This window comes from Carassius auratus, chromosome 14 (assembly GCF_003368295.1).
Source record: "Carassius auratus strain Wakin chromosome 14, ASM336829v1, whole genome shotgun sequence".
Classification (NCBI taxonomy): domain Eukaryota; kingdom Metazoa; phylum Chordata; class Actinopteri; order Cypriniformes; family Cyprinidae; genus Carassius; species Carassius auratus.
Window position 1 is genome coordinate 28,624,334 of NC_039256.1, and position 15,950 is coordinate 28,640,283.

Sequence of the window (15,950 nt, forward strand, 5' to 3'; positions counted from 1 at the left end):
ATTGAATTTGATTTTGAACCGACTCTTCAAACGAGCTGTTCGAAAGAACCGAATCGCAGAAAAGAGTCACTTTTCTATTTCCAATATAAATATACAAGCGGACGTCTTGATAAAGACTGCACTTACATGTATTGTCCGAGTTTAGCCTGCAGTTATGACCCTTATGTTTATTTAAATACAGGAGTTTATACACATAGGCTATACGTTTATAAATAATGACTAAAATGGAAGAAATGCACACAGTGTTTAAACAACATAAAAAGCATAGTACAAGGTACTGAAGTTTATATCACTGGTACTTAGCAATATAATGATGGAAAGTGAACAGTTTCAATACAGAACTTTCATGTTCGTGGGTTTGGTATCTTTGGAATGATAAACGCCTTAGTTATCTCTGAAGCTTTGTGCCTACTCACTGCAGCTCAGTGCAAAGGACTGATTTAGTCAGTTTATTATCCTGAAATCTTCATGTGATTTCAGGTTGTGGATTAAAATGAACTCTGCAATATGGAGATGCACTTCCAGTAAACTTAGAATGTATATACAATGAATAAATTAGGAATCACTTATCCAATTTAAGGATTTGGTTTATTCTTGAAACTAATCATTTTAATTAATCTTCTTTTTTTATATAATGATAGCTAATTATAATGATGTCGAGTAGCGTATGGAAACTTCAGTATTACTAATTATTGCTCATTTATTACAACTCTAAAGATGTAAAAACTTAAATCAGAAATAGAAAAGATACAGAAAGATGGTGGAGGGTACTTAGTTAGAAAGCATTTGATTTATTCACTTCAGTTCACAGTGATTTTTTTTTTTTTTTTTTATCTTTGAGGTATATATTTATTATTTTTATTTATTTTTTCTCAGATAAATGGTCTTATCAGATTCAGTTACAAAAGTCTGTTGTTAAACTTACTCATCAAATGGTCAAATTGTATAAATCAAACGCAAAATGAAGACTTTATAATGACAGTACAGGTGCTGGTCATATAACTAGAATATCATCAAAAAGTTGATTTATTTCACTAATTCCATTCAAAAAGTGAAACTTGTATATTATATTCATTCATTACACACAGACTGATATATTTCAAATGTTTATTTTTGATGATTATAACTGACAACTAAGGAAAATCCCAAATGCAGTATCTCAGAAAATTAGAATATTGTGAAAAGGTTAAATATTGAAGACACCTGGTACCACACTCTATAGGCTAATTAAATCAAAACACTAACTCAATCAACTTTTTGATGATATTCTAATTATATGTCCAGCACCTGTATGCAACAGAGTGTTATTTGCTGTAGCCTATAATTTATATTAAGTATTTGATAATTCACAACCAACACCTTGGTCGTTTTCTTTGATTACTGATCTAAAAACCTGAATACGATATAAGTGGCTATTTAAATAATTATCACAGTACAATATTATAACAATTTCTATGTCCCAGAATAAATTGTCAGTGGGAGTGGCCTAAACTGTAGCCAAAGACATGTGACGCTCTCAGTTGTTGAATAATTGAGAGTCATTGATTTAACCAAATGGTTTTAGAGACTTGTGTGAGTGATTGCAATGCTGCAGTGCCCAACATGACATAAAGCTAATGGCTCTGGAGGGAATGAAGAACTAAAGGTGCCCACGTTTGAAAACCACAAAGCTGATTTTTCTACATGTATTAGTTCTTCAATTAAGAAATGTGCATCTAAGGAGTGCTTCACCACAGCCTTAAGTGTCTATTCTAAGCTAATGCACCACAACAATAATGCCACACTGATTTTAGCTCAAAGGCAGAGCATTGTATCAGGGTTCAGCAAAGGACAGGAGCGCAGTGGTTCAAACTGAGGACACACGGATGTTGGGGGTGGACTAATGGATTGATAGCCACAAGGTGACTAACAAAGGTCTCATGCTCTGATAGTCAAAACAGACCTCAGCGTGATTATTGTCTTAGAACATGTCAAGAGCAGAATATTCACAGGAATAACACTTGTTATAATTGTTGCTTTAAAGTTCAGTATAAACCATTGTTATTATATATTGTAATGAAAATGTATCAATGAATTTGTCCTTAGGTCAAATGATCTGTGCCTTACTGTAACTGAACACTTTTTGATATAACACTGAGCTTTCATTCTGAAATTACATATCTAACCTTGAAATAAAATATGCACAGTCTTATTAAATCTTTTAACCAGTAAATGACACAGAATTTGACAGATATTTGATAAATCATAACATGCATTTTAAATAATACAATTAGATCATGTAAAGTTATGACGAGTCTTCACTATAAAGCAAAAAAACGTAATTATTACATATTAACACTGTACAGCAAGAGCAAGGTGTTTATTGTGTAGCTAGTCCAATAATTTTGTAAAATCTAAAGTATTTAAAGCACATAAAGTAAAATAAAAAATAATAATTATCATTATAAAGTTGAGTCAAAAACTATTCCCTGAATGAATAAAATAACTTAATTGTAATCAAATAATTGACAAAACAGATATTATTGTAATCCCCAAACTAGAAGTTGAAAAACTCCCAATTAAAATATTCATGCAAGTAGTTCACAGTATAGTATGGTCCAAAAATATTTGCTTTTATTTTTAAAACCATTCTCGGTCTAATGATTCCTGTTTAATAAAAAGAAATGATTAAGATTCCAGGATGAGACAATAATTATTACTGTATTCTGTACATATTTATTGCATGCCCAGTTTTGACCTACAGTACTCAAGTGCTTCAGTTCATTTCAAATGGGCATCACAGCAAATGGGAAAAAGCACACAAACCAGAAAAATTAAGACATCTGTTCTGAGGTGGCACACTTATCCCCATTGTGGGGAATTAGGGCAAAACAAATCTGGTGATTCTGGTGGTGTTGTCAGTGGGACTGTCCAGCGCCCTAAGGGGAGTGTCTGTGACTCTTCCTTAGAAGACGAGTCTACTGATGGTATTGAAGCCCCCTCCTCCACCCCCACCTGAGGGTCCACAGCTGCCAGGGGGCTCGTTGTCATCCGAACCATTGGGTCGGAACGAGCAAGAAGCAGAGGTTGCTTGAAGAGCCCGAGCTCTGGCATTCAGCTCCTGCTCCTGGAAGGAAAAGAAATGAAGGGTTAAATCTATGCTCCAGGTTCAACTCTTATCAACTGATTAATAAGCTTGTCCAAGATAAAGGAAAAGGCTTCATTTGATTTTGAAAAAAAAAATAAAAATAACGTGGAATAACAATAAATAATTTCATTACACCAGAAAAAAAAAAAAGAGTATCTTGTTATTATGTTCAACAAAGCTTAAAAAAATAAGTCTTTAATATCCTTTAAGTTAAAAAGTATTTAATTACATTTGTGAATTAATAATTAAAAATGGTGTAATTCATATTACCTGATGTTTTAAGAGATATATGTCATGGGAGTTTTCAACAGGGTTTTTTCTCTATGATATAATTTCCTGTTTTTTCCCCTTCATGTATTTGCACCACATGACTTTAAAGATTTTATTAGCAATTGTTCAAATGAATTTTATTTGTGAAAATATTACTACTTAATAAAGTTTTCTCAGAAGTCTTCTTCATTGTGATATCAGAACAGTTTCACAACCATAAAATGTATTTTAAATCATAAATGTTGATAGATAATTTGTATGCAAGTCTTGTATGAGAAATACATATACTAAAAAAAAAAAAAAAAAAAAAAACAGATCCTAACAAAACAAATGAGTGTTATGCACTGATAATATTACAGTTATATATTACAATTCAAAAAAGTTTTTTATTTTTATTTTTTATTAAAAAAAAAAAAAAACTTTTATTCAGCAAAGATGCATTACATTTACCGTAAAAACTTTTACAACATTACAAAAAAATATATATTTAAATAAATGCTGTTCATTTGAACTTTCTGTTCATAGAAGAATCCAGATTTTTTGTTTCATTGTTTCACAAAAATATGAAGTGGCACAAATGTTTTCTTTCAATGCTGATAATAATATAATGTTTCCTGAGCAGCAAATCAGCATATTAGATAGAATGCATCTAAAGGATCATCTGACACTGAAGACTGCAGTGATGGCAGCTAAAAATTCACTTCTGCCAGCGCAGGAATAAATTATACTTTTGAACACATTAAAATACATATATTTTTTACATTGTAATAGTATTTCAAAACATTACCTTCATTAATTGTATTTTGATCAAATAAATGTAGTCTTGGTGAGCATAAGAGCATCATAAAGTAGAACATTCTCACCTGTAGGAAGAGTTTGTTGTCTTTGGTAATGGCATCCATCAGCTCTTTCTGCAGGGGAGGCTCTCCACTCAGTCTTGAACCATTTACAACTGGCCCTGGACTTCCTGGTTGTCCACTGACCTCTTGTTTCCTGTAGACCAGGACATAGGCTGTGTCCTTAGGGAAGCGACTGGTGACGTTCTGCAATGATTCAAAGTTTGTAAAAGACACTCGGCTGTCATTAAACAAGAACCAGTCCGTGGACTTGTGGTCTGCGCATCCCCTTTCCTCCTGTGTGGCTGGCGAGCTCTCTGCCAGGCTGGAGTTTTCCCGGGTCTTAGGACATGGGTGAGCTACATAACTATTAGTGCTACTCGCATTCCTTCCATACGAGTAGTAGTGACCGCTCTCGGAGGACATCCCAGAATGCACTACAACAGAACTCAAAACATACGGCACTGACAGCATCTCCGAATCGCTGTCGTTTATCTCGCTATTTCTTCTGTTTTCCATCATCCCATCCTCCTTTTGAGAAGGCTTGAGCTTCTTAGCTAGATTCTCACCACTCTCGGGGGAGTCAGATGGGGAAGAGGACAAAGCCGAGACACCGTGCTGGCGTAAAGGCAGGCTCATGTGCAGCGGAATGCCTACATTGTCCAGGATCTTGCGACGGACGTGGCAGGTGGCATCATACGAGAAGCGCAGCAGAGTCAGAATGAGGTACTCAGGTGCCATCACCACTTGCATAACCTTCTTGGCCCTCTGCAGTGAGGCGCAGCGTTCACAAAAGTAGCAGTTCTCGTTCTCTAGGATTTCTGGAGCCAGGAAGTAGTCAACTAAATCTGGTACAGACAGTGTGGGCTCCACCACTGGCCTCTCCATCCCAGATCCTGCCCCTTCTTTTACTGAGCCCTCTGAGGATTCACTGCCTCCATTCACCGCCCCCTGGCAGGGTCTCACAGAGGAGGAGCTTTTGTGCTCCTCTGCAGGACCGTGGCACTTGGACATTGAAGGGCAGAAGGCAAGAGAGAGGTCTGTAAATGGCTCCTCTTTTTCTGACAGGCTGTGGCACTGCAGGCAGCGGATGGCTGTCGAGAGTCTACCACCAAACATACGCTCCACTAGAGTGCGACCATCTCCGTTAGCTGCCACAGGATCTGGATGTGATGGCATATCAGTGATTGGCTGACCTGCAGCAGCTTGAACAGTTTCCGCAGAAGTGGTTGCAGGTTCAGGTTTTGGGCTGGTCACCTGAAAGGCCGAAAGAGTCTTCTCTTCTTCATGCAACCTGAATATCACATAGAAAGACAGAACACCACAAATACATGAACTACATTGGCTCCCCCTGCTGTTGTAAATAGGAAAACATACTATTTTATTGTTTAGGATTCAAATCAGTTAAAATAATCAGATAAACCTCATATTTATTTGCAGATAAAAAATTATTACAAAATGATATACACTGCTGTGCAAAACAATCTTAGGCCACTAGTATTTTCACCAAAATATTTTTTGTTTATTTTTTCTTAAATTCAGTTATTTTTTTATAAGCCAGTTATCTTTTGCTGTAATGTGTCAGTAGGAAATATCTATTTTACAGTAATTGTAATAATACAATAAGATGCCCAAGGAGTCCAGAGTCTGTCTGGAATGACATGGCTTTAAACATACATCTTTCATATACAGTACAGACCAAAAGTTTGGACACACCTTCTCATTCAAAGAGTTTTCTTAAAAAGGAGAGTGATGGGGTGCTGCGCCAGATGACCTGGCCTCCACAGTCACCAGACCTGAACCCAGATGGTTTAGGGGTGAGCTGGACCGCAGACAGAAGGCAAAAGGGCCAACAAGTGCTAAGCATCTCTCGGTGAACTCCTTCAAGACTGTTGGAAGACCATTTCAGGTGACTACCTCTTGAAGCTCATCAAGAGAATGCCAAGAGTGTGCAAAGCAGTAATCAAAGCTAAAGCTGGCTACTTTGAAGAACCTACAATATGACATATTTTCAGTTGTTTCACACTTTTTTGTTATGTATATAATTCCACATGTGTTAATTCATAGTTTTGATGCCTTCAGTGTGAATCTACAATTTTCATAATCACTAAAATAAAGAAAACTCTTTGAATGAGAAGGTGTGTCCAAACGTTTGGTCCATACTGTTGTTTACAAGAAAGGATGCCATAGCCATTTTCTGAGTTTACCTGTCCAGCAGAAAGCGCAGATACTCTGAGCAGTCTTGCTGGGATCCAGCTGTAAACCACGGTGGCCGAGAAACTTCCAAAAAACTCCTTGGAGAATATGCTGCTCTCTGGTGGGCATATAGCATGATGAATAAACACCAGCAGGAATGTTTAACAGTCTCATTTAACACCCTACCCAGTCATGCCAAGCTGTGCAACACTTCAGAGGATAGACAGACATACCTGTGTGTGGGCCAAGAAGGCAAACAGAAGCTGGAGCTTCTTCATGAGGGTGCTGCTGCCATTCAGATGAAGAGACATAACATGCCGTCTGAAACTTTTAAAAAGAGACTATAAGAGCTGAAAAGTTGAAAAAGTACTGTACATTTTTTGAACATTTAAATCCCCAATGAGTATTTCTATCATGTATTATTAATATTGTGTTTACATGCAACCGTTTTTATAGTATACAAAGAAATGGTATTTGCATTTGGAGAACGTTAAACAGTTAAATTTTTAAGGAAGAGATCAGATATTATGCAGTAGATTTAAAACTCACTCGGTAGCCATAAATAAAATCTGGATGATGCTGTTCATGTAGCACGTGTTGCCCAGATTCACAAGCCCCGTCTTCCCCGTTTCTGATTTTCCCGTGATCTTAAGCAGGCCTGAGGCAAATGAATTTGACTGAGAGGTCCAGGCACTTTGGTTTAGAATAAATTTAATCTTCTCCTCATTAGGTTTAGGTAGTTCCTACAACAGAACCAGACGGGGTTATAAAACAAATGATTACTGTATTTTTCATCAAACAATTGCAGTCTTGAGGAGCATGAGACTTCTTTCAAAAACATTAACCATACCGACCTCAAACATTTGAACAATTCTTGAACAAATTAGTTAATACATACAAAGACAAAATGCTAAATAAATTCAGCAGTGATTTAAGTCAGTTCATAAGAGATGAAACCGAGATTTCCTGTCTATAGCTTACTTTAATGGACTCAAGAATGCTGTCATAGAGGTCTGGGAAGCCGGAATACTGGTACATCATGCAGTGGACAAGTTCTGCGAACTGCAGCAGGAAGGTTTTGCTGTTGGGAAGGCCATCGTTCTTCAATGACTTTACAAGTGGGACTATATGAGGAACCACCTGGTATAAATGACAGGGGTAAAACAATTCACACCACACTGAAATTATTGCAAAGCAGACATTAAAAAGATACTAAAAACAAAAAGGTCCTTAAAAGCACTACCAACCTTTAGAATGTTCTGACTCATTTCAATATAAAAGGGAAAAAAAACAGATTTATAAGGCTTAATTAGGCTTTAAGCACTTTTTAACGGGACAATCTAAGGGCACAAGGGGTTTTAAAACTAGGGCTTTTGAAAAGGAGAAAGAGAAGCAATGTCCACAGTGGCCTTACTAAGTGGAAGGCTTCAGGAGAGTGCTGGAAACTAAGCAGCATGTGTGAAAGAACCACCAGCGCTGCCTGTCTCACAATGGGATACCAGAGACGATTAAAGACCTGCAAACAGACAAACAAAACTACATTCATACACGTAAACACATAGAAAAGCCTCTGACAGGCAGGTCTTACCAACCAGTTCTTAGGTATCAAAGACAAAAAAATTTGTTGATAAACTCAAATAACCAACTAAATTCTGATCTATTTCACTTCTACCTTCCACAAATCAGAACTCTTATGCTGGGGTGGTATGCAATTCTCTTAACATTGACTTTGAACGAGTACATACACACAAACCTGTTCAATTTTGAGCAGTGTGACATCTATGAGGATGGTGAACTTTTGAACAGCAGCAAGTCCCTTTAATAAAGCAATGACCCACGTGTCCACGTGATTGGCTAGAGGCCAGGACAACCAGTCAATCATCCTGGAAAAGATGGAGAGAGAAAACTGGGTCAGGACAGGCAACATATAAAATAAAAGCGTTATATAACAGTAACAGTGCCACAAAAAAGAAAATATGTTGACCTCAAAATTCAACCCTACAACACAATTACTACTCATTTAAAATCTGTTAAGCCATGAAGAACACTACACTGCAATTACCACAAAACTGAAGCCCGCAAGAAGCAGAGAAAACGGCATTTGGATCAAGGGCTTAGTCTTTCAAACAGACACAAAAGCACTATTCACAAGCTTTACACAGCGTGCACACACACACACACACAGTCTGACCTGCAGAGTGCTTGTGTCATACTGGCATCTTTAACATTCTGGTCAGTGGTGAGGCTTTTGATGAGGACTGTGATCATTTGCAGAGGGATGTGCTGGACCAGGCTTGCTAGAGCAATGGAGGGCTCAAATGAAGGGTCTGAAATGAAAACAAACACATGGTGGATACTTGCCAATTCACACTTACACATGTATTCTAATTAGCATAATATTAAAAAGTAAGAATTAATCTTTTACTATTATTATTATTCTTATGCTATGCTTTTAGAGGTTCCTGAAACATTCAGAATACAAAACACATTCATGCATATAAAAAAAGTATGTCTAGCAGGCATCGTATAATATAAAAACTAACATTTATAAAAAGTATAAGTAAAATATAGAAAATTAGGAAGATTACCTAATGGTTTGACTGATTTTCCCTAAATATTTACATAAAGTAACCCCAAAGATTTAAGATAAGACTGTATAATTTAACAAGACGTTCACATGTTCATGGTCACATGACAGGCAGGTAAAAAAATAAATATTTCATCAGATTTTCATAGTTTATGTGAATTATTCTGTTTTAATTATTTTGATTTTGTTTTTATTTCAAAATTACTCATTTTCATTTTACATTTTTATAATAATAATAACAATAATAACTAAACTGTTTGGGGAAACCCCGATATAGATGAAAAAAAAAAAAGCAAGTACACTTTAGCTTGACACATCTTGACTACATTTTAACAATGCTGTTTCTGGATTAGTTAATGCAAAGATAAAAAATAATAATAATAATAATTGGTGATCATTTACTCATTTTCATGTCTATATGTCTACTGTAAGCAGTTTTTATTATATTTCATGATGCTTCTGCATTCTTTTAAAAGCTTCATCCACATTCATTCTAACTGTGTGTAAAAGAGCAACCAATTTTTCCTCTTTTACTTTCCACTGAAGAAAGTCATAAAGGGTTGGAACAACATGAGGGTGAGTAAATAAGATATTATTTATTATTCATTTTTGGGTTAATTCCCTTGATTTCAAATCTCCTCACAATAGGAATCATTGCTTACTGACCTGTGGATGAGATGATAGCAAACACCTCCTGCAGTGACGGTAGCAGCGTGGCCGGCTCAGCCTTCCAGATGCCCTGCAGCAGCACGCTCACCCTGGTCACCTGGGTCACATACTCCCGCAACTCCTGCTCTTCAGTGGCAGGACAGTGGAAATACGCAAAGGTGCGCACAAGCTGCTGGCAGAACAGGACCCCAGCCTTCTCTCGAGGGACGCACTGAGGGAAGTCCGTCAGTATGGTGGCCAGCTTGGCACAAGTTGCTGGTTCTGGCCGTTCACAGATGATGCGTAGGACCTCCGTCTGTAGCAGCGGCGCCAACTCCAACACAGCCGGGCAGCTGATGAGCAGTCGGAGGGAACTGTGTAGAAAGTCCAAGATGGCAGGGTCTCTGCGGTCCAAAGAGCCATAGCCCTGCTGTAGGAGACCGAGCATGTATTCCTTGCTGAAGAAGCGGGCAAACTCATCGCGATGGTAACGCGCATACGCTTCTTGCACTTGGAGGCCAACCTGCCGCTGAAAAGCATCCTCACCCAGGAGAATAAGGCGGGTGGTGAGATGGTACAAGGCCTGGCACTGCTCCTCGGTCACTTCCTTTTCTGCAGCCTCCATCACTTTTTTCACAATAGCCCGTTTGACAGCCAGAGGATGGGAGGAGCTGACCAGCGCTTCCAAAATCTTATCCATGGCTGGACTGTATTGCACCACAGGAAAGGTGAGCTAAGCCAATAGAGCTGTAACTGTATACGAGAGACAGTGATATTATTTCTGGTGCAATTCCTGATTGTGTCAAAGTATTAGTTATGTCTGGCTATAGATACATAGATAATCCTTTCTACTTAAAATTGTTATGTTCAATTCAAGGTAGTACCTGCAGTTCACTATTGTACAATTTGATATTAATTTCTGAGGTAAAATTGTTTATACGCCAACTTCTTTAGTGCACAACAGATCTTTATCTTTTAGCTGCCTGTATACATTTCTGAAATAATAAAGTCAGTGACACAGAAACTTTATTCCACTTAAAGTTTTTTTTTTTATATATAGCTTTAAAAATATATATATATCTACACTGAACTAAGTTGAAAAATGAACTTGTGTTAAAATGAAAGTTAATAAGACTATTTCACCCAGTTTCTCATTTTTCCATCATGTTAAAGAAACAATTACCCTCTAACTATGGAATTATGTTTATTCCAAAGTATTATGCAAAAAGTCATTTACCTCCAAACTTCTGTATTAACCAAAAAAAAAGATTTCTTTCAAATGGTTTTTCAATGTTCCAAATAATGAAGGATTCTTATATTGAGTACTATATTATATTCATTAATCAATTAATACTGTTAATTTATTAAATACACAAAAATAAAAATAAATTCAACAAAATGAAATGATTCATTTTAATTATTATGACCTTGCCTCAAAGTCATAGGCATCCAGAAAAATATGTGACTCTTCGAAAACAGACCATCCATACCAAGTATATAATTAATTCATTTATTTATTCTTTGAATAATATACCATCTTTTTATTTACAAAAAAATGTTTATATAAATAAACAGGGGGCAATTACAGTATGGCATGGGCAGCACATCATAGACTTCTTCCCAAATAAACATAAAAACACATAAGAATTGAATCACATTAATACAGACAATTTTACATAATTACAGAAGATTACAACAAAACAACATGCTTCATAGTAAATTCAACCACTTACAAAATCTATAAATAAGAATCATTAAAAATGTTTTATTACAAATACGAATGGCTTCTGGTACAAAGGTAAACTTATATCACTTGGCCAAACTCTTAATACTTCTAAGCCGTCTGCCAGAAGGCATTATCTCAAAGTGCATGTCCAAGCTTTCCTTTTCACTTGCTGCTCAAAAAAATCAGTTAGGCTCCGCAGTGGTACACCAATAATTTCTAAGTAAGTCCTAACTACAGTTTGGAGGCAATTTTTATTCTTTAGAAATAAACCTGCATAGGAATGAAACCTTAAATTGCTCTCAATAAAACAATTACTAAATGCACTCAATATAGAATTTTGTACACAGAGAGAGTTCAGCTTCCTCAGGGCAAACATTATTTGGTGAACCCTCTTGATAATAGCCTCTGTATTTTGTTGAAACTTTAAGCTTGTTCCAAAATATTTTTACTCCTCTACTCTATCAACTGATTTATCCTTATTAATAAGCCCTGGTTGCACCTTTGGGTTGTTGTTGTTGTTTAAATGTTTATATCAATAACCATCTCTTTTGTTTTCGTTATATTTAGTCTCAACTCTGCCTCATTACAGCATGTAATAAACTTAATTAGTGCATGACTGTAGACACAATTTGAGCTTGATAGCGAAGAAAAACTATATCATCCAGATATTTAAGAACATTACAATTATCCTCATAACATTTGACACTCGTTTGTATAAAGGCGTTTGGATAATAAAGGTAAAGATGTACAACCCTCTCAGAATATTTGGTTTAATATCTTAATAAATGTTGCCAATTCTTGACCTTTATAAAACACTGACCTAAAGGTGTAATGGATGTTTAAATTAGTAAAAAAGATAAAGCAGTTAGCAGTCCGAAAAAGCTGCTAGTACGAGAGAAGATTCCAACTGCTAATGTAAACAATGTCTTTCTACAAAAAAAAATCAACCCTGACAAATGTGTATTTATTGTGTGGTACTCCCCTAGACAAAATATTCTTGAAATAATCAATAACTTGTGTTGTTGTCTGTTAAATGTGAGAGCAGAAGTGTTTTCTCTGAAGCTGTCATTAATATAAAGCTACCTGCTAACTACTCAGCTAGCTAGCCTGAATAATACAAAGAGGAGCAACGAATTAAACAAATCATTTAGTGGCACGACACAATAAAAACAAAACTGAAATATCCGCACAAACTGCTTATACGTTACATATCAGGTTTGTTTCTATCGTTATCGGCTAAATCAGCAGTTAAGCAGCCTGACTCATGAACCGAGACAAAGCAGATACACACAAATGCCCCGGCACTGACTTAGCAAAAACAAGATTTACTCTAAAGTCCTTAATAAAAGAGGACAATTACATCGATACTCACCGAGTTACGTCATTCCGAAAATGTGTTGGTATGTAACTGGATATAAATCACATCAAAAGCCGAAATATATATATTTAGAAGATTAACGTTGAGAGCTGTTCGGTGAACTGCGACCTCTTTCAATCAGCTGTTCAAACACGTGTACGTCATCTAAACGCGCGCACTAGATGATGACAGTACAATGTTCCCCATAGACATGTTCCCCACATGTTACCAACTTAGCAATTTTGTTGCTAGATTTAGCAACTTTTCAGACTACACTAGCAACTTTTTTCCCCAAAAAGCACCTAGCAACAATGTAGCAAATGTATACATTTATTTGACAACTTTTAGCTACGTTTAATAAGTGACTTGAGTGATAAAAAATTTTTTTTCATCTAATATACACAAAAAGAGGAAACCAAATATGAGTACACATCATGTAAATCAAGTTACTTGCTCTTTGCAATTGTTTGATTTATTAATAAAAATACAAATTTGATAAGTTTTTAGCTTGTAACTGTGATTGCTCACCACTTATCACATTGCAAGAACAATATCTAGAAAAATGGAAAGGGTACAAGTATTTTTCCAGGACATTAAACATTATCCATTGTAAACTGAAAACACTAAATGCAATGTGTAATTAAAAATGCAGGTAAAACACGTGTGAAAAATCTATATCAAAAATTCCTTCATATTAACATAATAGATTTTGCCCTATTTTTGGAGTGTAGCATACTAACTAATACAATACTTAAAACTATTGCTCAGAATGTGTAGTAGTTTTACTATTTTACAAGCTATAAAAAAAAATCTGAAATTGTTGAAAAAAATTTTTTGTAAGTGTTCAACAAATCAAAAAATACAGTTGTTTATATTTTAATATTATATTATGCATATTATTATTTAAATTAAAATATAAATTAACATATCAAGTAGGCTATTTTTGCAGATTTAATGCAGTGACACAATTTTGCTTAGTGATTACATAGCGCCCTCATCACGCAATGACACCACAGCATCATTTAGAAACTTTTAGCAACAAATCAACCTTCCTTTAGCAACTTTCTCTGAAAATTAGTTGGCAACACTGTGTCAGGACCATAGACAGTAAAAGGGTCAGGACCCCAAACTTGCGTTCACACTTTACCACCCTTTACTGTCTGGTTACCACACTGACACATCAATCGTTATTTTTTCCTTAAAGAATAAACCATTCACCTTATCCTGCTGGCTTAATCTACAGTTTTTTCTTGTCAAATTGACTTCTTTTACGGAAGTTCTAAGCAGCCATGCATTATAATTCAGGGAAAAAGTTATAATGCATGGCCGCTTAGAACTTCATTACTACTTCATTATTCCAAATAATAAATAAGTATTCTTATACTAAGTAGTGTGTTATCCATTTATTAATTACAATAATAAATTGATAAATAAACCATATTAATTACAATAAATCATATAGATAATTTGAAATAATAAATTTATTAATTATGACTTCAAGTCGCAGATGTCTTATAGGCCATACCTCACATGTCTTGTTTATTAATTTCCAAACAGCAAGTCAGTACATTTGACAGTTTCGCTCGCATTTGGCACTAGTAAATTCCATTGTTATAAATGGCCTGGAGCTCAACATTTTGAATTCATACTTTTGAAGAATGTAGCCTACATCTAAATAAATAAATAAATAAAAATCTCAACCACTGATGAAGTGTTCTCAAGCCATGCACAGGTAATAACTAGGCATTGAAATAATACTCATTAAAATATCTTTAAAACTTTACATTTCCAAGTTCAACATTTACATTTCTGCAACGTCACAGATAAATGCACCAGCACATTATACTTTTTGCCATATTTTCTGCTTTGTAAAATATTTTTAATATATATATATAATTTTAATATAATTGGATTTCCAGTCCCCTTCTCTTCTAGCATAGCCTATGATGAATACGTAATCATATATTTTCATAATCATACATATATTTTATATGAAATTATTTAACATGAATATATTATTTTTATTTTTTAATTCACACTGATAGAAATAAATATTTTCCAGTAAATTTAAACTAAATTTTTTGTACATTTTATAGCCATTTTAAAGTGTCCATTATTTTTTTAGTCAAATTATTACGTTTAATCAGTGAATTAGAATAATAAGACATTTGGGCTGTAACCATGCAAATGAAATAAACACAGAAGCTGCATCTGAAGTGGCATTTAGATGTATTTACATTGTTTAATGCAATACATTAATGCATCTAACGTTTTGATATATTAGACACAAAACGTCAAATATTGATATTTGTGTTGATTTAAAACGTGAAAAGAAAAATCGATGGGGAAAAAATTTGAAATGTGAAATTAAAATGCCAGTAGGTGGCAGCAAATCACTGTAAGTGAGTCATTGCGATTGAACCGAATCATTTAATTGGTTGATTCATTCAGCAACTAAACATTGTAGTGCTGCTCAGAGACGCAAAACCGTACTGTAGTGACTGTGTTTGTAATGAGTTTTTTGTTGGCGAAATAGAGCAAAAACAGACAATATGGTGTCTAAAACGTATGTCCCTTATTTACCTTTTTGATTATGTAAATAATCATGTTAATATTTTGCGAAAAACAGCACTCTTCGTGGGAAATTTATTAACTATATGAAGTGGTTTGCATCGTGCGGTGTGCATTATTTTTCTAATAATTCAATGGCGCGTCTTCAAATATTCCGCTTATACTAAGGTTACCACCACACCTACAAGACATTGATCCGTTGTTTTATTTAAAGGGATTCATCCAGTTTTTGTTTCTTAAATTGCTATTTTGAGTAAGATTATTTCTTCGGCATCTCATCCAGTGCCTCTTTCGCTAGTACCAAAATGTAATTTTAAAGCTGGTAATGGACTCAGTGGGCCAAAGTTGAGAACCCTATAAGTAGGTATAAGTAGGCCTACTAGTGTTTCTGCATTATAATGCTGGCTTATATTATTAAATTTATATGGCATTTGGAAGTGTGGAGAACTCAGTCAACTCTCTGTCAACTGATTGAACTTGAATTTGACTGCTGGTTTTCATTTTACATATTGGTCTCTCTACGGGGTTCAACTGTAATTCCCCTACAGTACAGATGCCATGCTCGTCACATTTCTGCCTTTTTTGACTTTGCATTCTCTGGATCAAAGTCATCCACAAAACAAATACATGCT

At 35.3% G+C, this 15,950-nt stretch overlaps 1 protein-coding gene across 3 annotated transcripts; it reads right to left on the reverse strand.

The window, feature by feature from the left end:
• Positions 1–2,591: 2,591 nt before the first annotated feature.
• LOC113114238 (ubiquitin carboxyl-terminal hydrolase 38-like) lies at positions 2,592–12,912 on the reverse strand. 3 transcript variants are annotated; one of them, XM_026281091.1, is made up of 12 exons: positions 12,763–12,912; positions 9,683–10,417; positions 8,621–8,756; positions 8,183–8,312; positions 7,844–7,945; positions 7,677–7,688; positions 7,411–7,569; positions 6,979–7,172; positions 6,663–6,750; positions 6,441–6,547; positions 4,261–5,527; positions 2,592–3,106 (listed from the first exon to the last, which is right to left on the reverse strand). In XM_026281091.1, exons 2-12 carry the CDS (start codon positions 10,362–10,364, stop codon positions 2,945–2,947), a joined length of 3,039 nt encoding a protein of 1,012 aa, XP_026136876.1. In that variant the 5' UTR covers positions 10,365–10,417; positions 12,763–12,912; the 3' UTR covers positions 2,592–2,944. The 3 variants fall into 3 exon arrangements, with proteins under 3 accessions (XP_026136876.1, XP_026136875.1, XP_026136877.1); XM_026281090.1 differs by having other exon boundaries at positions 6,663–6,756; XM_026281092.1 differs by lacking the exon at positions 7,677–7,688 and having other exon boundaries at positions 6,663–6,756.
• Positions 12,913–15,950: the final 3,038 nt, after the last annotated feature.